The sequence below is a fragment of the Lemur catta genome, chromosome 10 (assembly GCF_020740605.2).
Source record: "Lemur catta isolate mLemCat1 chromosome 10, mLemCat1.pri, whole genome shotgun sequence".
Classification (NCBI taxonomy): Eukaryota; Metazoa; Chordata; class Mammalia; order Primates; family Lemuridae; genus Lemur; species Lemur catta.
In genome coordinates this window covers 77,459,924-77,481,409 of record NC_059137.1, presented here as the reverse complement: position 1 = coordinate 77,481,409, position 21,486 = coordinate 77,459,924, and the positions used below count along the sequence as shown (strand labels likewise).

Sequence of the window (21,486 nt, the reverse complement as noted above, 5' to 3'; positions counted from 1 at the left end):
CAATTGCTAAGAAAAAAGCAAGCAAGCAAGCAAGCAACCATGGGCACATGTTTTATGGACACTGGAGTGAACTTGAAAGAATTCCTGATGGCCAAAGCTTGAACAATTTGAGCAACTATATAAATCATGTAGTATTGGATTATGACCTAAAGTATAAAATGAGTATACATAAGTCCGTACTAATATAAATAAGTGATTGAGTAAGTAAATAATTGTGGGAGATAAATTTTCCTTACAAAAGAATTTTAAAGGATGTATATACGCTTCCCTTCAAGGGGTAGAGTTTGGTCACCCTTTTTCTGAGCGGAGGCTAGACTTAGTGATTTGCTTCCAAAAAATAGAGTAGGGGAAGAGAAAAACGGTAACTTTATAGCAGAGAAACTTGACAAGGTGAACATCCCCAGTGATGCCATTGGGGGATCAGGTACTCCCTGATACGACATGGTGAGAGGGCACTTCACCTCTGTGATCTTCTTTCCAAAAACCAGCAACCTGAGTTTATTCATGAGTAAAACATCAGAAAAACTCAAATTGGGGAGCATTCTACAGGATACCTGGCCAGTACTCCTCAGGATGGTCAAGGTCATGAAAAAAAGGAAAGACAGAGAAACTATCACAGACCACAAGAGGCTGTGCAGACAGTACAACTAAATGTACAGCAGCACTCTGGATTGGCTCCTGGAGCAGAAAGAGGAATTAACAGTAATGTGTCAATATTGGTTTCTCAGTCCAGGACACTAGAGGCCCTGGTTTTCTTTTTATCTCCCTGGCTGATTGTTCTTCTTGGTCTTCTTTGTTGATTACTTCTCATCTTTTTGACCCCTAAACTTTAGTGCATCCAGAGCTTGGGGATTATTCTTTTTCTCTTTTCTATTCACAAATCACTCCCTGGTGATTTCGTGGCTTTAAATACTATCCACGCACCCCACATTTCTATCTTAGCTAGCCCTCTCCTTTGATCTCAGACTTGTATACCCAACTGTCTACTTGAAATCTCAATTCAGATGTCAACAGGCAATTAAAATGTAACTTGACTGAAGCTGAGCTCCTGATATCTTCCCTACAAACTTGCTCTTCCTGCAGTCTCCTCTATTTTCATGAGTGGCAGTTTCACCCTTTTGGTTGTTCAGGTGAAAAACTTGGGAGGTCTGTCTTAGTCCACTTTGTGTTGCTATAACAGAATACCCCAGACTGGGTAATTTATAAAGAAAAGAGGTTTATTTGGCTTGTGATTCTGGTGGCTGGAAGGTTCAAGATTGGACAACTGCCTCTGGTGAAGGGCTCAGGTTGCTTCCATTCATGGGGGAAAGTGGAAGGGGAGTGGGAGCACAAGGGATCACATGAGAGAGGAAATGAGAGAGAAACCGAGAAAGCCAGACTCTTTCTAACAACCCTGTCTCAGGGGGACTAATCCATTCCTGAGAGAGCAAGAGCTCCCTTACCCCCATGACAGGGCTGTTCATGTGGGATCCACCCCCAGGACCCAAACACCTCCCCCTAGGCCCCACCTCCCACACTGCCACATTGGGGATCAAATTTCAACATGGGTTTTGATGGGGACAAACCACATCCAAACCACAGCAGTGTCATCTTTGACTTTTTCCTTCTTCTCTTACTTCATATCCAGTCTTTTCAGCTCTACTTTCAAAATTTATTTGGGATCAAATCATTTTTCACCACCTCCATTGATACTGAGGTCTAAACCATCATCATGTCTTGCCTGGATTACAGAAACAGCTTCCTAATTCATCTCCCTACTTCTGCCCTTGACTTCTCTCTCGGTGGTTCTCAACGCAGTAGCAAGTGATCCTATTAGTTTGTACGATTATGTCAAAATCTCCTCCAAATCCTTCATTGAGTTCCCAATTCTCTCAGAAAAAAGGCAAAATCCTTCCAATTGCCTGTATGCCCCTGCATGACCTACTCACCTTGCAGTGCCTTCTGACTTGGAACCCCATTACTTTCCCTTCCAAGTCTAGCTGCAAAAATCTCATAGCAGTTCCTCAAACAATCCAAGCACTGCCTGAGGATTTTTGTGCTCATTGCATTTTCTGCTGGGAACACTAAGTTTGTGGTAATTTGTTATGTAACAATAGAAAACCAATGCAGATTGAATCATATGAAATTGCCATTAGTTCAAAAGCAATGGTTGACCTCCAAAATGGCCATTTCTTATGGTGCTATCTAATAAATTATAATGTTCACCTTTACTACCAACACCCCCATTTTTCCCCTGCTTATTTTCCCCCAAAGAATGCATCGCCATCTAATTTACTATTTTAAAAATTTATTTTGATTATAAGCTGTTTCTTCCCACTCTAAGGCAAGCAGATACCTTTATCTGCTTTGCTCTTGTTGTGTTCCCAGTGCCTAGAGGAGTGCTGGCAGGCAGATAGTTAGTAAAAGTTTGTCAAATTTTGCCTGAGTGATGGAGGTGGAGGAAGAGGGGGAATTAGAGATGCATGAGTCACTTTGTTGGACAAAAACTCAAGCTGAAAAATCTGGTGGAAACTTGGAAAAAATGCCAGGAGCTCTGTACCTACCCTTAAACTTTGGAGTTTTCAGAACCCAGCATCCTGGAGAATTTGTTTCTGCACTCAAATGCTTCCAATGCAACACAAAACAACTAAAATAGAAACTTCCATGGGCAGTTCTCAAATGATTTCACCCTCAGATGGCCAGGTCAGAAAGACTGGCAGCCAAATTTAGAAAGCTGGAAATGGAAACAGCAGCAATCAAACAGCTACTTTCCTTCCTCAACTTGAGGCCAATAGCAGGATGGAGGAAGGAAACCCTGCGGTTTCTGAGAGCCGTCTGGGCACTGGGCGGCAAGTCGCCCTTTCTGTCTGTGGGCAGCATGCGCTCAGCCTTGGCTCCCAGGACAGCCGGATGCCAGCGGATGCTCAAGTGCACTTTGGATAGGATTGAGGGAGAGTCTATTTATCAAAAAAGGGATCCATCTGCAAGAGGACAGATCTCTTCCAATGTTATTGAAGTTTCTGAGTCCATCTAAGATGCATGTGCTTCATTAAGTAGATGGTATGAGTCTTTTAAAAAACGGTATTAAATATCTATGTGTTTTCATCAACACAGCGCCATACCTGAGCACAGATATCTTCTTATTCTGCCTTTGGAGAGTCCTTGGAACATTCAGGCTAGAACTTAACATCTCTTGTGCCCATATCATCCCTTTTTTAAAGCCTATTATCTTTGTAAAGAAAAGTTTATCTGGACAACTGTAAGAAATTGAAGGGGTAATTCCACCCCTGACTCATATTCTCGTATTTGTTATTGACATTTTACAGGATTGTCCAATTATTATCCATATCTACATTTTTTTTTTTACAAATACAAGTTTACATTAATGGGGTACAATGTGATGTTTTGATATATTTACACAATGTGGCATAATCAAATCAAGCTAATTAACTTATTTATCACTTCACTTACCTATCATTTTTTATGGTGAGACATTTGAAATTTACTCTCAGTTATTTTGAAATATATAATATGTTATTATTGACTATAGTGATCATGGTGTGCAATAAATCTCAAAACCTGTTCTGTCTTTCTGTCTGAACCTTTGTACCCTTTGGTTGACATCTCCCCATTCCCTCCCTCTCCACCCCTACCCCCAGCCTCTGCTAACCATGATTCTACTCTCTACTTCTATGAGTTCAACTTTTTTTAGATTCCAAATATAAGTGAGGTCATGCAGCATTTGTCTTTCTGTGCCTGGCTTATTCCACTGAGCGTAATGTCGTTTAGATTCATCCATGTTGTTGCAAATGACAGGATTTCCTCCATTTTTAAAGGCTGAATAGTATTCAATATGTATTTTGTAAATAGCTACAATTTTAATATAGTTACTATTTTGATTTTTTCCCTTAATTTAAAATGTACTTTGGCATATTTCTACATATACTTCATAATAGTAATGTCAGTAGCTGTGTAAGATTCCACAGGATGCATACATGGCCATTTCCATATTTTTGGATAGTTGGACTATTTGCTATAAATAATGTTTTAGCACCCCACTTAATAGCCTGTGATCCTCTCTCCGATGGGAGTACGCAGAGTTGGCTCTAAGTGTTAACAGAACAACTGGTGGCTTGTTTGATGTGAAGGAGGCCATTGCTTAACTCCTTTCCCCAAATTTCCCCATTAGCCTGTTCTATTGCCTAAAATCTCCATCACAGGCAAATTCAGATTGAGACTTAAACTTCAGTTAAATGCATGTTATTTTTATTTGGAGGGACAGTATGTAAGTCATTATCACCGGTGTCTTTCCTACTACTAATTAATGTATTAGCCTGACTCATCATTCCACAGGGAGACATTAAAGAAGTGGGACTGGGATGGTCATGCTTTGACAAGCGGGTATGGGCAGTATCTTTGCAGGGAAAAACATGTTTCAGGCCAGGGACCAAGGACATAGGAAGGCCCAAGATTCTTGGTTAATAGTGAGACTCCAAGAAGAAGAAGAGGAGTACTGTTCTGAGAGCCGATGCATCTTATACCTGAAATTAGCTTCCTTACATTTCACCTCTTGATAAACAACTTCTTTTCGCTCTGGCTACTCCTCACAGTCTTATTCTGAAGCTATAGCATGAGCTTTCAGTAAACCAGAGGGACGCCGACATCAGTAGAAAATCTCTGACGTTATGTCTTACCTGCTTGAGGTGACCTGGCATGGCGGGGCCCAGTGCATGCTTGAGAGGACCGCAGCAGGCCGCCATGTGGTCGGCTCAATGGACTCTGCCCCGTTTTTCAAAATCAGAAATAGCATCGGCGGTCTCTGGAATTCTTCAGCAGGATAATGGAGTAAGGAAGGCAACTGGAATAATGGTGTATGTGGTAAAATCTCATTATTATTACTGCTTCCAGGAAATGGGCTCTCTGGATTAATGAGCCCACACAGTGTTTACATGGGAAAAAATTAAATTAAATATCACTGGCGTTGACAGCCTGACTGCCAGCCAGCTCCAAATGGACAGCCAAGAAACATTAAATAAGAGCGTGCTTCCAGCATCTGCTGCCTCTGCCTTTGACGTGATCATTTGTGAACTTTGTCTTGCTCAAGGCCCCCAGCTGGCAAGCCTGCTCCACCTTCTGGCTGTTTGGGGTTAAAAATCAAATGGCGGGCTCTGTGTGTTTCCTGGGGTACACCTTGTACTGGTCCCTCACCTCCTGCTGTGGCAAGTGCAGAGGTTCTTTAAGAAAGAAACTCACATACATTTTGTGCTAGCAATCTGAGGTATCTGATGACTGAACTGACAGCTCTTGAGCATGGAGAATGGGCATGTTTCTCTCATTACAAACCACTATCTGGCAGTTCAGCATGGATCACATCACATGAGGATCAGGATAATCGAGACAGACCAGAGATGCCGTTTCCCTGAACTGTCAGGGTAACAGACTCCGTTTTTGTTGTGCTTTATTGAGGAAAACATGCACATCTTGCTCTCAGCTGTGCTGTTCATATTAAGTTGTCAAGTTGAAACAGTGTGGTTGTAATAAGAACTTAATATTCACGTGACTATGCAAACAACGTGGAGAGATCGAAGGCTGCTGGTTCTGACATTGGTGACTTTCCTAGGGACAGTTCAGAGCTTGGCATATACCAGGGACTTAGAAAATTCCTCCCCCTCTCTGTCCCTTTCTTCTTACTTAGGTGGAGTAAAGTTGGAGAGGAATACAGTTGGAGGTTTGTACAGCAGTGGGATTTTTTTTTTTAATTGGACAAATTGCCAATGTTCTCGGAGAGTCAGTTAACAAAGCTCTCCTATGGCTTCCACTTTTGATGTGGCCGCCAGGTGCTTGAGGAGTGACTCAGACAGAGACCCAGCCTCTGAGACCCCCGGAGGGGAAGATGGGCCTGATATCTGGACATTCCTTTCCCACCAGCAGACTTGAAGTGAAATTATCGTGGCAACAAATTTTATGCGATAAGGACCAAGGAAGGGTCCCCGGTGATGAGGCGGGGACACTGAGATGGTGCTGCAAGGTGGGGATACCGTCGGGAGACTGATTTTAGATAAACGTGTCTGAATTTATACAAACAAATCATTTGAAACAGTCACCATCTAACGATATATTCTTATTCCGGTAAAATAATGCAGGTGAAAGTGCTCTGAAAACACTCAGGCACTTTGTCGTGGATGATGTTTTGAGATGTTGACTAGTTCCTCCTCCAGCCTCCATCATTATTTTTTTTTCACTCTTTAGCAGAGAAGAGAGGAGAAAGAAGAGAAGGCTTCTTCCTGTTTTTTTTTTTTTCTTTCTTTTTTGAGACAGGGTCTCACTGTTCTGCCCAGGCTGGAGTACAGTGGGGCTATCACACACAGCTCACTGTAACCTTGAACTCCTGGGCTCAAGTGATCCTCCCACCTCAGCCTCCTGAGTAGCTGGGACTGCAAGCATATGCCACCACACCTGGCTAATGTTTTAAATTATTTTTTTAGAGATGGGGTCTGGCTATGTTGCCCAGGCTGGTATTGAACTCCTGGCCTCAAGCAATCCTCTCACCTTGGCCTCCCAAAGTGCTGGGATTACAGGAGTGAGCCACAATGCCTGGCCTCTTCCTGGTTTTAGGTTTCAAAAGCCTATGACCGATGTGAGCTGGAAAGGACTCGGGGCATAGGTGAAATGTTTGAGAGGAAGAGGGGAGATTCTTGCTCCTAGACTAGCTGGAGGAGGGTGGATGATGCCAAGAGAACAGACAGTAAATGGAGCCAGAGGGAGGAGGCCACACAGAGGGCACTGTGGGCTTGGTCTGAGCACCCACGAGCCAGCTGGAAGCCCAGCCAGTGCTCACACACCCCAGAGCACATTGTTCATCATCAAGCCCGGGGGCTAAGCCAGCTTTTGCTGGGGCCTAGTGACGTCTTCACTTCCACAGCCACCAGAGGCTGGCCGGCAACACTGTCACACTGTGAGGACAGTCCCCCAACCTGCATTCTCCTAGGAAACCTGCAAGCCCGAGAGAAGTGGCATGGAGTCTTAGACACCGGGCAGGCGGGGGTGGGGTGAAGGCAAAGTCCCCAAGCTACTCCTGGGAGGTGTAGGGGTGGGGGCTGAAAGAAAACAGCTTGGGAAGCTCCCGAGTTGGGAAAGTGCTTAAACAGCCTCATTCCACCGTAAGCAGTTGGCCTCTAAGTTTCTGCCAATTCTGCCACTGTATAATTCTATTATTATTACAAGTTTACCATTAATATCTCCTTTAAAATAGGCTAAAACCCTTCTTTCACAGAGCCCATGCACAGTGACAGCAAATCCTTGCCCTGAGAGACTGGTTTCAGTATCTGGAAATGGCTAAAGGTCATTTGGAGGCACGTGTGGTGGAAGGCGCAGCTAAGGCACAGCACAGAATCCAGTCCCAGGTGGCCTGGCAGCAAAGACTTACGTTCCTGTATTTATTTCTGGTTGGAGTCACCTTGAGCAGAGCTTTTGAATGCCCCGTGGTGGTCTACCCAGGAGTTCTGTTTTTGTTAAGCTTTCAGATCACCTCCCTGTGCGGCACGTGCTGGCTCCATGCCTGAGGGAGAGTCTCGAAGCTGCTATGGGCAGCCTGTCAGTTGGTCGTTGTCATCAGCTTATCTGTCCCCTGTGCCACAGTGGTGCTATTTTACCTGCCCTCTCCTCTACCTTCCTTCAAAGATTGGCAACGAATTTCAAGTAGTCAAGGATACCACACCAAGAACCTACTTCTCACCCATGGTAATTAGATGCCTACCCTCATCCCAATTTATGGGCATGTTCTTGCCTTCCAGTGAAGAAACCTGATGCAGTTGTCATCATTCCGTGAGCATCTCTGAAATATCTAGCCAGATTGTTCCGTGAGTGTTCACTGTCCTATCTCCCACCCTCCCGAGACCAGGAGCAACTGGATTCCATCTATTCATTTACTTCCTGGTTCCCCAGACAAACAGTAGCTGCTCTGCAGCAGGCAATGTGCTAGGCTGAGGTGACGCCTGAGACATGATCCCTGCCTCATGGAGCTCCCAGTGCTGGAGGATGATGGACACAGACACAATGGTGACACAGCACGTAGCAAGTGCAGGCAGAGAAGTGCATGAGGGATGTGGGGGTAGCACAGAGGAACGGAGGGCGGGCTTTGTGGCAGGCTGTGTTCTTGTTTGCAAATACACATGCCTTTCTCTTGGGCAAAGGCTATACTTCCCCACCCTATTAATATCAGGCTTGGCCATGAGACTAGCTTTGGCCAGTCAAGTGTAGTCTGCTCCATTCTTTCCTTTTGCCCTTTGCCAGGGTAACCAGCACATATTCCAGGTTGTACTGTCAGCCTGGGTCTTGGAGTGGAGCTGACATGTGATGGTCATGTGGAATAAGCAAGAAATAAGTTGTTTAAAGCCCTTGAAGTTTTAGGGCCATTTGTTACTACAGCATAACCTGGTAAATTCTGACGGAGGATACACTTTGATTTGTCTTTGTGCCCCAGTGTCTGGCGCTTGGTAGCCACTCTGTAAATGTTTGTTGAATGAAGAGCTGAAGGGATTAGATCTGCTTGAATGAGACAAGAAAGTGCGGAAGGGAGGCCCAGTGGTTTCTGGAGGCCTCATGTGAAGAAGTTCAGCAAGAGCTTGGCTGAACTTGACGGGAAAGGCTCACAGAGCCTCTGTCTCCCCTCGTGTCTTCTGTTTGCTTGCCATGTCACCAGCAAGCTTTGGAACCTGACCCTACTGATTGGCCAGAAAAGAAGCAACCTTAAAAAGATGCTGGGTAGCTCACAAAATCACTGGGCAGGGGAGTCATTGCTAGAGAAGCAGACGTGGGGTTAAGTTCTCAAGAATATCATCACAGAGCTTCTCAGGGAAGGCAGTGTTTCCCAACTCCATTAGTAAGGGTAAAAATAGTGGCTTAAAGAATTGAGAAACTTACCTCTCTTTCATCTAACAGTTCTAAGGTGAGCAGTCTAGGTCAGCGGTCATCCAGGGACCCACAATGCTTCCAAGTCATTGTTCTATCATCCCTCAGGGCATTGTCATCATACGGATTATCAAAGCAGGGTGGCTTCCGTATCTTGGTTCTAGTGAGTGGGAAGAGAGAAAAGGAGGCACATTCACAGTCTTGCCCTAACCTGAAAGCGGCATGTGACACTTTGCTTATATTTCATTGATAAGAAGTAGTCACATGTCAACACCTAACTCCGAGGGACATGTAGTCTAGTGAGGCGGCTGTGTATCCAGAAATACTTCTATTAATATGTGTGTAAGTCAGAGATCACTGCAATAATGCTGTGTAACAAACCACTTCTAACCCTGGTGGTTTTTAAACAATAAGCATTTATTCTCACTCTCAGGAATTTGCATGTTGACTACCGTTCACCTGACCTAAGCTAGGCTGAGCCAGAAGGCTCTGATTAAGGCTATAGGCTGGCTGGGCATGGTGCCAGGCTGTGGGTTGGGCTTGACATATGTTTGTTCTGGGGCCCAGCCTGAAGGGCAGTGTCTCTTTGTGGCATGTTCTCAGAAGTGCACAGGAGTGAGCAGAGATGCTCAATGCCTCTGGAGACTCAGCTCAGAAATGCCACACTGTCACTTTCACCCACATTCCATTGGCCAAAGCAGGTCCCATGAGCAAGCCCAGCGTCAATAGAGCAGGGAAAATACTGTCTGCTTTATTGGGAGATGCTGCGGGCTCACGGAGGAGAAGTATGGGTGTGTAATTCTAATACAGGGAAAGCACTAATGATTGAGGACCATAATTCAATTCACACCCTATGAATGAAAGAGATAATGTATTTTGATGGACAGCTAGACATCTCTGCCTCATCTAACTTTTTCATCTCTTGGCATTCATAGAATTTGCATAGCACACTGGGATGAGTTGGAAAGGATTTGTGGCCATCAGTATGGGACCTGGTGAAAAGGCTCTGTATATACTTATAATAAGATTGTTACAAGATAGATAAAATACAAAACATTAGGGAATATATGAAATATTAGACAAATATTAAACTTCTAAATGAAATATTTTCAATTTTCAACGAGATACTTGTGTTTACTTCTGTGACATGAATTGTTGCATTGAGATATAATTCATATATAAAAATACATCCATTTAAAGTGTATAATTGTATAACTTTTGACAAATGCATGCATAACATCTTTTAGATATCAAGTTTTATGCTTGAAATGGCTACTGTTAAGTCCTGTGGAAATTTCTCATGGTAATAGTGATGGATTTTAAATGATAGGTTTAACTGTACAAAATTGCCAATTTTAGGCCATCCTTGAAATGCAGAAATGTCAATTTCATATGGTTCAACTTAGTACAATTAAGCTTTGTCTAATCAAGTACAGGAATACTTTGGAGATATTGCGGGTTTGGTTCCAGACCACTGCAATACAGCAAGTATTGCAATAAAGTGAGCCACACAATTTTTTTGGTTTCCTAGTGCATTAAAAGTTATGTTTACATCATACAGTACTCTATTAAATGTGCCATAGCATAATATCTAAAAAATATGTACATACCTTAATTAAAAAATACTTTATTGCTAAAACATGCTAATGATTTTCTGAGCCTTTGGTGAGTTGTAATCTTTTTGCTAGTGGTTGCTAAATGTTGGGGTGGCTGTGGCAATTTCTTAAAATAAGACAACAATGAAGTTTGCTGCATCAGTTGACTCTTTCATGAAAGATTTCTTTGTAGCATGCAAGGCTGTTTGATAGCATTTTATCCACAGTAGAAGTCCTTTCAAAATTGGAGCCAGTCCTCTCAAACCCTCCCACTGCTTTATCAACTAAGTTTATGTAATATACTAAATTCTTTCTTGTCACTTCAACAATGTTCCCAGCATCTTCACCAGGAGCAGATTCCATCTCTAGAAATCACCTTCTTTGCTCATCCATAAGAAGCAACTCCTCATCTATTCAAGTTTTATCATGAGATTGTAGCAATTCAGTCACATCTTCAGGGTCCACTTCTAATTCTAGTCCTCTTGCTATTTCCACTATATGTGCAGTTCCTTCCTCCACTGAAGTTTTGAGCCTCTGAAAGTCACCCATGAGGGTTGAAATCAACTTATTACAAACTCCTATTAATGTTGTTTCTTTTCTTTTCTTTCTTTTTTGTTTTTTGAGATAGGATCTCACTCTGTTGCTCAGGTACAGTGGCCTCATCATTGCTCACAGCAACCTCAAACTCCTGGGCTCAAGTGGATCCTCTGCCTCAGCTTCCTGAGTAGCTGGGACTACAGGCACATGCCACTATGCCGGGCTAATTTTTCTATTTTTTTTGTAGAGATGAGGGTCTCACTTTTGCTTAGGCTGGTCTTGAATTCCTGGCCTCAAGCAATCCTCCCTCCCTGGCCTGTCAAAGTGCTAGGATTACATGTGTGAGCCACTGCGCCTCATGTTGATATTTTGACCTGCTTCCGTGAATCACGAATGTTCTCAATGGCATCTAGAATGGTGAATCCTGTTCAGAGGGTTTTCAATTTACTTTGCCTAAATATATCAGAAGAATCACTATCTATGGCAGCTATGGCCTTATGAAATGTATTTCTTAAATAATAAGACTTGAAAGTTGAAATTCCTTCTTAATCCATGGACTGTGGAAAGGATGTTTTGTTAGCAGGCATGACAATAACATTAATCTCCTTGTATACCTCTATCAGAGCAATAAAATGAGGTATGCCTATATTTACAAATAAAATTGAAGGTTTTTTCTTCAGCACATATAGATATCAAGATACTAATCCTAACAGTTCATTAATAAAATTGACTAGTCATCACGTGTGAGCTGTTTTAACTTGATTTCTCCAAAGTTGGCATTTTGCTTTGAATGCATCATACTAGTTAATTCACACACAGACACACACACACACACATTTTACACATTTTTAAATTTTAAAAGTTTAAAATTTTCAATTGAACTTCAGGTACACAGAAGTGTTAGTTAAGCTACTGTATTTAAGCTAAGAATATCCTTCAACAAATCTGCAAGGTGAGATTTGTTTTTAAAAAGTCCTCATTTTAGCACATACATGCTTGACAACTCTCTTCCCTGGAATGCCAATACATTTTGATATAAAAAATGGAGTGGCACTCTGATTCCATGCTTCAGTGAAAGCTGAAACCAGACAGACTCCAGGAGCTTGTATTTTGTTAGATTCACCATTTTAGTTTCATCATTCAATGTGCAATGCAGAGGTATAGGCAAACATTTACAGATGAGAGCTTCTCTATGAATAAACGACATGTGTTACTTGAATCTCAAGGTTTCAGATAAAATTCATGCCATATAGGACCTTTACATTTCCCTGATATTACAACAAAATCATGAGTACACAAACACTTGTAGTATTTCCATCATATTTCTTTTTTTCCCTAAATCTTCATTTATTACATTGAATAATTCATATGCAATAGTTTGATTTAGTATTTTGGTTGTGGAACAAATAAATAATGTTTCTCCAATCACTTGTCTTTGAGCTTTCTAATTAGTGCTATAAACTGACATAGTTACTCATATCTGCAGTTACACAAATCAATTGATAATCTTCTGAATTAGTGTGGTTTTTCTATTATATGAAATGTCATCTGTGTGTCTACTAATAGTATCATCTGATGGGGGACTGTTTTCTGTTTCCTTTGCTTTCAATGACCCCAGGTAGGCTTTTGACAATTCCCACGCAGGCAGACAAAAAGAGCAATTCTGCATTTGTGTGAGGCATTTTAGCTTTAGCGATTAATTTTCTAACTTTGTAACTGGTGTTCTGATATTATTGTTACCAACCTCATAAAAGAACTTTATTTCTTATTTTGTGCATGCAGATGCATAAAAATGATGGCATTTTTTGTGTGTGTAATATGTAGGAGTAGGGCTGAGGTGGTGGTGTAGCTTGTATGGGACCATTGTTTCATTTGATAACTGCAAATATTATATCTCGCTGAGGAAGATAAGACTTATTGGGGCAGATAAATCCAACTTTGAGAGCGTTTTTATAAATTACCTAGTGATTCAAACTCTTTTTTTATTGTTGTGTCTCTCTTATGAATCTGATAGCTCTTAAAATTTAATTAAAAACCTTTCCATAAATAAATGTGTAAAAAATAAATATTTAACTACAAAATACTCAATGGGACCAGAGGCCTTTAAGAGCTTAAGAAAATCTTTTGATCAATATATTTTATAATCAACTTCATTCTTAAGAATGTTTTAAAATAAATTATATGGATAAATTAAAAAAATGAAGTGCATACAAACAAAAATGTTGAAACTTTAATTTTCATTTAATTCAATAACAAAAATTCTGAAAAACTAAGCAAAATATAAACATTACTGACCCATATAACCTAAAATATTTTTACAAACTAACCTCCTCATGTTGTAAAGGCCTGAAATAACTTTTAATGAGTAGAATTAATTAAATTATGTTTATCATTATTATTAGAAATACAAAGAAATTCTAACAAGCACCTGAAATTGGCTAATTGAAAACTTCCAAAGCAACTAAAAATTAAAAAAGCCCCAAGAAACAATGGAGAGAATTCATAAAAAAAAATCAATCATTTTATAGCAAATAATATCAATAATGAAAACCCTAAATATCTTTTACACAAGTAAAAAAACTGTGAAAAGAGAAAATTTATAAAGAAAACTAAATGTTTTGCATCCATCTGAAAGACAAAGTTTCTCTAATGATAACCAAATTACAGTTAAATTAACCATCAGAGGACTTGGGATGGTCTAATGGACAAGTCAAAGGCACAGGCAGGTGCTATGTGTTGTAACTTCTGTTGAGTGCTTGCTGGCTGCAAGTTAATAATGCACAGAGTTATATGTCCCAAAATAATATTTACTGAATTCAGGAATTTGTAGTGTTCAAAATATTTTCAATGATCATTTTTAATAGACTTTATTTTTAAGAGCATTTTTAGGTTTACAGAAAAATTGTGCAGAAAGTACAGACTTTCCAGATATTCTACCTACCCCACTCCAGGTTCCCTTATTTTAACATCTTGCATTAGAATGGTACACATTTGTTACAATTGATGGAACAATATTGATACATTATTATTAACAGACATCCATAGTTTATATTAGGGTTCACTCTTGATGTTGCACAGTTCCATGGGTTTTGGCAAATGCATAATGTTATTGAACCATCATTAGAGTATTTACAGAATAATAGCTTCACCACCCTGAAAATGTACTGTATTCCCACTTGTTCATCTCACCCCTTTCCCTGAGCTCATAGTAATTACTAATCTTCTACAGCTGGCTCCATAGTTTTGCTTTTTCTAGAATGTTATGTAGTTGGAATGATAACATACTATAGCCTTTTCAGATTGGCTTCTTTCACTTAACAATCTACATTTAAAATTCCTCTATGTCTTTTCATGTCTTGAGAGCTCATTTCTTATTTCACTGAACAATATTCCGTTGTATGGATGTACCACAATTTGTTTATCCATTCACTTATTGAAGGACATCTTGGTTGGTTCCAATTTTTGGCAATTATGAATAAAGCTTCTATAAACACCTATGTGCAGGCTTTTGTGTGGACAAAAAAATAAGTTTTCAACTCATTTTTATGAATGTCTAGGAGCACAATCACTGAATTGTATGGCAAGACTATGTTCAGTTTTGTAAGAAACTATTAAACTGTCTTCCAAAATGGCTGTACCATTTTACATTCCCACCTGTAATAAATGAGAACTCCTGTTGCTCCGTTACCTCATCAGCATTTGGTACTGTCAGTGTTTGTATTTTAGCCATCTGATAGGTGTGCAGTAGTATAGGTGTGTAGTTGTTTCAATTTGTGATTACCCAATGAGATATGGTGTTGGGCACTGTTTCATATGCTTACGTGCTATTTATAGATTTTCTTTGGTGAGGTGTCTGCTCAGAGCTTTTGCTTATTTTTTCCAGTGCCATTTGTTGAAAAGACTATGCTTTCCCCATCGGATTGACTTTGCTTCTTTGTCAAAGATCAATTGACTGTATTTGTGTGAGTCTATTTCTCAGCTTTCTGTTCTGTTCCATTGATTTATTTGTTTATTCTTTTGCCAGGACCACACTGTCTTGATTGCATAGTTTTATAGTATGTCTTGAAGTCATATAGTGTCTTTCTTTTGACTGTGTTTTACTTCAGTATTGTGTTGGCTACTCTGGGTCTTTTGCCTTGCCATATAAACTTTACAAAAAAATTGGTTGATATCCACAAAATAACTTGCTCAGATTTTGGTTGGGATTGCACTGAATCTATATATCAATTTGGAATGATCTGACATCTTAACAATGTTGAGTCTTCCTGTCCAAGAATGTGAACTCTCTCTCTGTTTATTTTGTTCTTTGATTCCTTTTATCAGAGTTTTTTAGTTTTCCTTATATAGATCTTGCACACATTTTGTTAGATTAATAACTATTTCTTTTTAAATTATCAATCTTTAATGGCTGTAAAAATGCTTAAAAGTTTTAAAAATCAATATACAATATTTATAACCATGAATCTTTTGTGGTCAGGCCACCTGTTATCCATTTGTGGCTCACCAAAGTGCTGTGACCCATGGTTTGGGAAGTGTTTTGATAAGGCACAGCAGCTACTACCACTGAGCATGAGACACTAAAATCTCTCCTGCTGCCACTTCTTTATTAAGAACTGGACATTGCAGCCACTGCTATGGCTGATGTTCTCATGCCTCAAGCGGACCCATCTTTCCTTTACTCAAATGTCTTTGGTTGTCTTTGGGGACAGGGTCAGATCTGGGAATATTTGTAAGGGGATTTTAGTCTGGCTTTTGTTCACCAGACACAGAAATTTTGTTTATCCTACAGATCAAACTAGATCTTATCTGGATGCTCATCCACCAGCAAAATCTCCATTGGTCACACCACTCTGAAGTCCACTTGGGTGCCACTGCTCATGACTGAACCAGTCCTCTTTGGCACTGAAGGTTAAGACCTACATGTACCACTATTTGTCCTCTGCCAACCCTGGCTCCCATTATCCCCATTTAAATCAGGGAGCTCCTTTTGCCTGCAGTGGCTTTCACAGCATCCCTGGCCACAGAGAACAGCCACTGTGGTGTTTTTCAAAGATGGTGGCACCTCCTTCACTAGTGATTCTCGGAAAGCCTTGGTGGAGGCTCCCTCAGGAGAGACACAGTTAGAAGAGAGATAAGTTGGCTGCACATGAAAATCCACTGCAAGATTTTCTTCTCCTTGATTCTTTGGATTCTTTCCTACACACATACGAGGGAATTTCCTCCTTCTCATCTTCATTTAGCTGAGTCCAGAAGTTAGTCAATCAATTTAGATGGTACATTGAAATCAGAGCCATCAAGAAGTCCACTCAAATTGAAAAATTTGGATTTATTCACACACACATTTTTCAGTTTAAATTAGCAGAATCTTGCAATTCTTTCTCTTCCTGGGGTTGACTTTGTAACTGATCACCCAGGGTGTGCCTGGATCTGGTTCAAGTATTAGGAGTGGGAGTAGCAGAGGCAGTGGGAGGGGGGTGGGAGGACATTGGCTTTCCTTTCCAGAGGAACTGGCTCAGGAGAGGTTGGAAGAGGATCTTCAACCAAGGCAGGAACAGCTTCTTTGCATAAGGAAGAGAGTCTGCTTCTGCTGCCAAGGGGGTTTGGGGGCTTGAGTTCCTGGGAATCCTCCAAGTCCCATTCCTATTCTCAGATTCTCACTCTTTCCTCCTGGTAAGTATGAAATCTGGTGAGGCTGATGATTTAATTGACTTTATAGTTTTGAAACTTGTAGATGAAATTGTGAACTTTGGTTTTTCAGTTGCTTCAGGCTGGGGGTTCAATTAATAAAACATTCTTTTAGCTCTGTCATTTGAAAAAATATAGATTTTTGAAAAGAGAATTTAGGACTCAGAGTGTGTCACTGCTTTTTAAAAAAAGTGGTCCAGTTTTAAACTCATCCCTGGAGTTCATTCTTTGAGTTCCTCTTGCTCTTCATACTATTATTATTATTTTTGACAATGGCCACTTGATTTCCCAAAGCCTTGTCTTCAGTGGGTACTTCAACCCAGGTGACCATAAATGGCAGTTTACCTAGCTGTTTTTTTCATGTATGCCAAGTGTTTCCAAAGCCCATATCTTCCTACCAGTGAAATCTCAGCCTTTATTCCTAATCAGGCCAGATGACCAATCTCAGCTTCTTCTCATTTCCTCAAAATTTTGTTTCTTGCCATCCCACATTGGCTGATCTCTGTTCTGTTTTTTTCCCTACTGTCCTTGTTGGTCTTATTTTACTTCCTTGAAATTTGAGATACTTTTCGGGTATTGACATGACTCTTTTGGGGACTACAGGTCACTATAATAGGATGGAAAATGTGTGGACTTAGAGGAAGAGCATAGATTGTGTCCAGTAGTGACTTCTCTTGGATCTCTAAGGTATCTGCTCTTTGGGTTGGGAGAGGATTCCACCATAGCTGCAGTTTTCATCCCTGCCACCTCACCTGTATATATGGCTGTAACCTGGCCTCCACTGGCCTGGTCTCATCCCAGCTTCCCTGTCACCTGTGGGATGGGCAGAACAACCACAGGTGTGCTCCCCTTTGAAATGAGAGAAGAAATGGAGAGACTTTTTGAAGATCCCAGGTTGGCCAGTTGCTGGGCTAAGAATGAAACCCACATCTTCCCAGACCCTTGATACTGACCTCTCCATCAGGCCCTGCCCTAACTCTGGAAGGGCCCAGGGCAAGAGTACACTTGCAGGCCCACGTACTACTGTCTAAATATTTGTAAGCAATAATCCAGCTATCAAATGTTACATGAAATAAATTCTATCCTCCCATCTTGACAAAGCATTGCAGTTTGGAATCTTCAGAAGCAATGTGGAGACTGAGTCTGGCCTGTGGGGTATTTATGAGTGATCAACCTGGGAGGAGGCAGGCACAAGTGGAAGGAGGAGTCCAAATGCCATGCAGACCCCTCCCAGGCCTCAGTCTACCCCACCAGGTACCCTAGAGCATACACAGCCCCTCAGACTGGACCAAGGTAGGGAAGATTGCTGGGCCACCCCTCCTCCACTCCCAGGACAGGGCATACCTGTGGATGAGGGGCATCTGTTCAGGGTCAGCAGCAAACCTTGAAAAAGTTGACAGCTAGGCAACAAACCCTTCCTCTGACAGATGTTCCTGCACAGTGGCCTGCTCTGTTCAGGCAAAGGCGGTAGGGCGAGAGGCCTCCATCTCTTCCCTCCTGGACATCGCAGCCCAAATATTCAAGCTCCATCCACCTGCCTCAACAGCCGCCCCTTGACAGCCCCTGGGCCTAGGGTACATCACACAGGGGCTTGAGCCTTTCTGGGGACAACAGAGAGGCAGGAGATCCCTTCAACATTCTGCAGCAGGGTAGGGAATTCCAGGGTCCTCAGTACCCACAGATGGGTCTAAAACGGGGTGGGGCACATCTGCTTCGCCAGTAGACTCCTCAGTTCCTGGGCGACAGGGAGCTGGAGGAGGGCTTCCAAAGGGGGAGGGTAGGACAGGGACCCCTCCTGCATCGGGTCTAAGGTCCTGCTACCAACGATCATACTGAGATGTTGGGAGATACAAATGAGGAATTGCTTAAGGAAGGCTCTGAATTTCTTAGAGAAAGGAATTGACTCGTGGTTAACGTTAAATAAAACAATGGCTTAAAAAATCACCGTGAGTACCAGCGATTGTCACTATTAGCCGTATTCCCGGTGTAGCTGTGCCAGGGCTTCCTGTCACTCTCAGGGGGCTCGCCCTGGGCCCAGCCATCCTTGCCGGCGGCGGAATCCCCGTTGGGGGCGTGGGTCAGGATCGCTCTCCGCCCGCCACCCGCGGCCAGGTCCCCGGGGCTGAGCAGAGCAGGGCGCTGTGGGGCGCGTGGGGGAGCGGGACAGGGGCGCGCACGGCCAGGAGGGAGCCAGAGATCGCGGCCAGGGAAGGGAGGAGGCGGCGAGGCTGAGCAAGGCAGCCCGGCCCAGCCTGACGCAGCGGCGGCGGCGGCGGCGGAGCAGGCCACCGCCAGGGCGCCCGGGCCGGCCGCGCCCGCCGTCCCTCCGCCTCCTCCTGCAGCCGCTCCGCGCTCGTGGGCGTGTGTCGCGCGCCCGCCGGGGGTCACGGGCTCCGGGCAGCGCCGGCTGGCGGTCCCGGGCGGAGGGAGGCGCACGAGCGCGCGCGACACAAGGAGGCGGGGAAAGGAGCAGGCGAGGCGGAGGCGAGCGAGGAGGAGGGAGGGACCCGCCCGCCGCGCCCCGGTCGCCGGGCATGTGTGGCCGCAGGCGCCCGACGCTGCCGCTGTCCCGGGGCTGAGCCGCGCCCAGGTGTCCCGCACGGTGCGTGCGCCAGTGTGTGTGTCCGCGCGGGCGAGCACCGCGCCGGCCCCCAGCCTCCCGCTCGCTACCCCCGGCCGCGGTGCATGTTCGCCTCCTGCCACTGCGTGCCGAGAGGCAGGAGGACCATGAAAATGATCCACTTTCGGAGCTCCAGCATCAAATCGCTCAGCCAGGAGATGAAATGCACCATCCGGCTGCTGGACGACTCGGAGATCTCCTGCCACATCCAGGTGCGGGTGGTGCCAGGCGAGGGCGCGGGGCGCGGGGCACACGCCGGAGTAAGGCAGGGGGGCCTCTGCGGTGGGCGTGCGAGGACAGGGACCCCACTCGGGGAGGAGGGGGGCGGCTAGAAAGCCAGATTTTGCTTTCTCAGTCCTGTGGGGCTGGGAGCCCTAGGCATGCAGGGGGGCACGGTCCCCCGCAGGTGCCAGGCACGCGTTATCCGTGCCCGGTCCCTTTCCTCTGGCATGCACCTTGCGCTCCTCTCGCGCCCAGGCTGGGGGCGCGGGGTAGCTGCCTCCGGGGGGACACTGGCCTTTCTGGCCCCTACTCCGCCAAAAAATGGGAGCTCGGAGGGCCGAGAGGGGCACCTGCATGTCGCTCACTAGTCTTTCCTCCCTTCCTCCACGTGGAAAGGCATGCACAAGCCCGGGTTCACTCATTTCTCTCTGTGGGCACAGAGGTGCCCTCAGTCCCAGGCACCTGCTTCCCGCTCCCTGTTGCCCCCCTGCCGGTGGTCTTTACTTCGCTTGGGGCGGTGGCGAAGTTTCCCCGGAGTGAGAGAGGCCGGGCAGCCATGGGCTCCGGTCGTGAGGGATGGAGCGTGCGCTGCGTCGGACTGGAGCTATCTGGAAAGGAACGTGTGAAGTCCTAGTGTTTCGGAGAAAGGAAAAGGGCTTGGGAGGCCAGCAAGTGGGGACTCCTGCGGGAACCTGGGTCCTGGGAAAAAGCACCCCTTGGGATCTTGGTGGACATTCACTGTCGCCCAAGTTAGAGAGGGCAAGTTGTTTGGGTGAAGGCTGCTTTGCTGGCAGCCCCATCCTGGGGTAGTAAATGCCTTCGAGCTGTCAAGGGATCTAGTGTGAACTGCAAGGGTGTGTGTGCGTGAATGTGTGGGCGAGCGTGTGTGTGCATTTGCAGTGTGTGTAAATGTAGGCAGGTGTGAGTCCCTCTTCCGTGACCCCAGAGATGCCCCACTAGGCACGCACGATCTGGAAAGATTGTGTCAAGGCTCAACACTATTAGCCTCTGACTTTTAAGTCTGTTTAATTATTTATATCTGGGATTTCCTCTTCTCACCTACACGAGTCTTGAGGCTCCAGGACTGAGCTGTTTTTAAAATACAGGGCACACCACCTTTGCCCGTGGGAGGTGAGTGAGGCAGCGTCTCCCAGCGGCAGGAATCTGCCTCTGGGCTGTGTGAGCCATGAATGAATGAAAGGTCTTTCCCTGTGTGTGTGTGTGTGTGTGTGTGTGTGTGTTTTAATTTTTACTTTAAATTTTTGCTAGTGGGAGCTCGTGACACTGGGACAGTTGCAACTAATCTGTAAGCTGACAGCTGGACAAGTTTCAAGGCAGGAATATGGTGCCCCCCACGATCTCCCAGGAAAGTAGGCTCCCACTGAATTTTCTGGAGGATCTTGAATTTCATTCTGAGCTAAGCACCACTGCTAAACTTAATAATAAAAGGATTAGCAAGATAGGCAGTTTTTCTGCTGCTACGAGGGTTGCACAGAAACGTTTGGCATGTACTGTCTTGTGACTCGGAGAGTATGGTTTGCGCACTTTGCTTTAAGTCCTAGAGTGGGTGCACAGGTCTTTTAACTCGTAAGGAATACGTAGATAATGGAGGGACTGGCAGCAGAGAGCGAGGCTCTGCCTGCCCTGAAACACTTGGAGTTGACATTTGGTTTTTTCCCTCCGGCAGGACTAAGTCTTCCTTAAAATAGATAAGTAGTCCCCAAAGGACATGTATTTGTTGTCTGGTGTTCTGGGAAACAATAAATTGTAGCTAGTCTAATACCAGTTTGGAAAGTTCGAGTTCTTATGGCTTAACTCATGCCGAAGAGGTTAGTTAAAATGTTATGTATCAAAATGTTGATTTGGGCATTGATTTAAAACGATCAGATGTTTTATTTTGTGGTACACCTTTTTCTGCCTCCAAATGGAGATTATTAT

General features: G+C 43.9%; 1 protein-coding gene across 4 annotated transcripts in view; it reads left to right on the top strand.

Annotated features, from left to right (window-relative positions):
* FRMD3 (FERM domain containing 3) overlaps positions 1 to 21,486 on the top strand; it is a 286,342-nt gene that overhangs the window by 12,879 nt on the left and 251,977 nt on the right. Inside the window, exon 1 of one of the 4 annotated variants that reach the window (XM_045562208.1) lies at positions 19,188 to 19,538. The exons of 1 other annotated variant lie outside the window; for it this stretch is intronic. In XM_045562208.1, coding sequence (XP_045418164.1) covers positions 19,392 to 19,538 — 147 coding nt within the window. In that variant the 5' untranslated portion in view covers positions 19,188 to 19,391. Of the gene's footprint in view, positions 1 to 19,187; positions 19,539 to 21,486 lie in introns of those variants that run through there. 2 more of the 4 variants (XM_045562209.1, XR_006737691.1) reach the window with 2 other exon arrangements.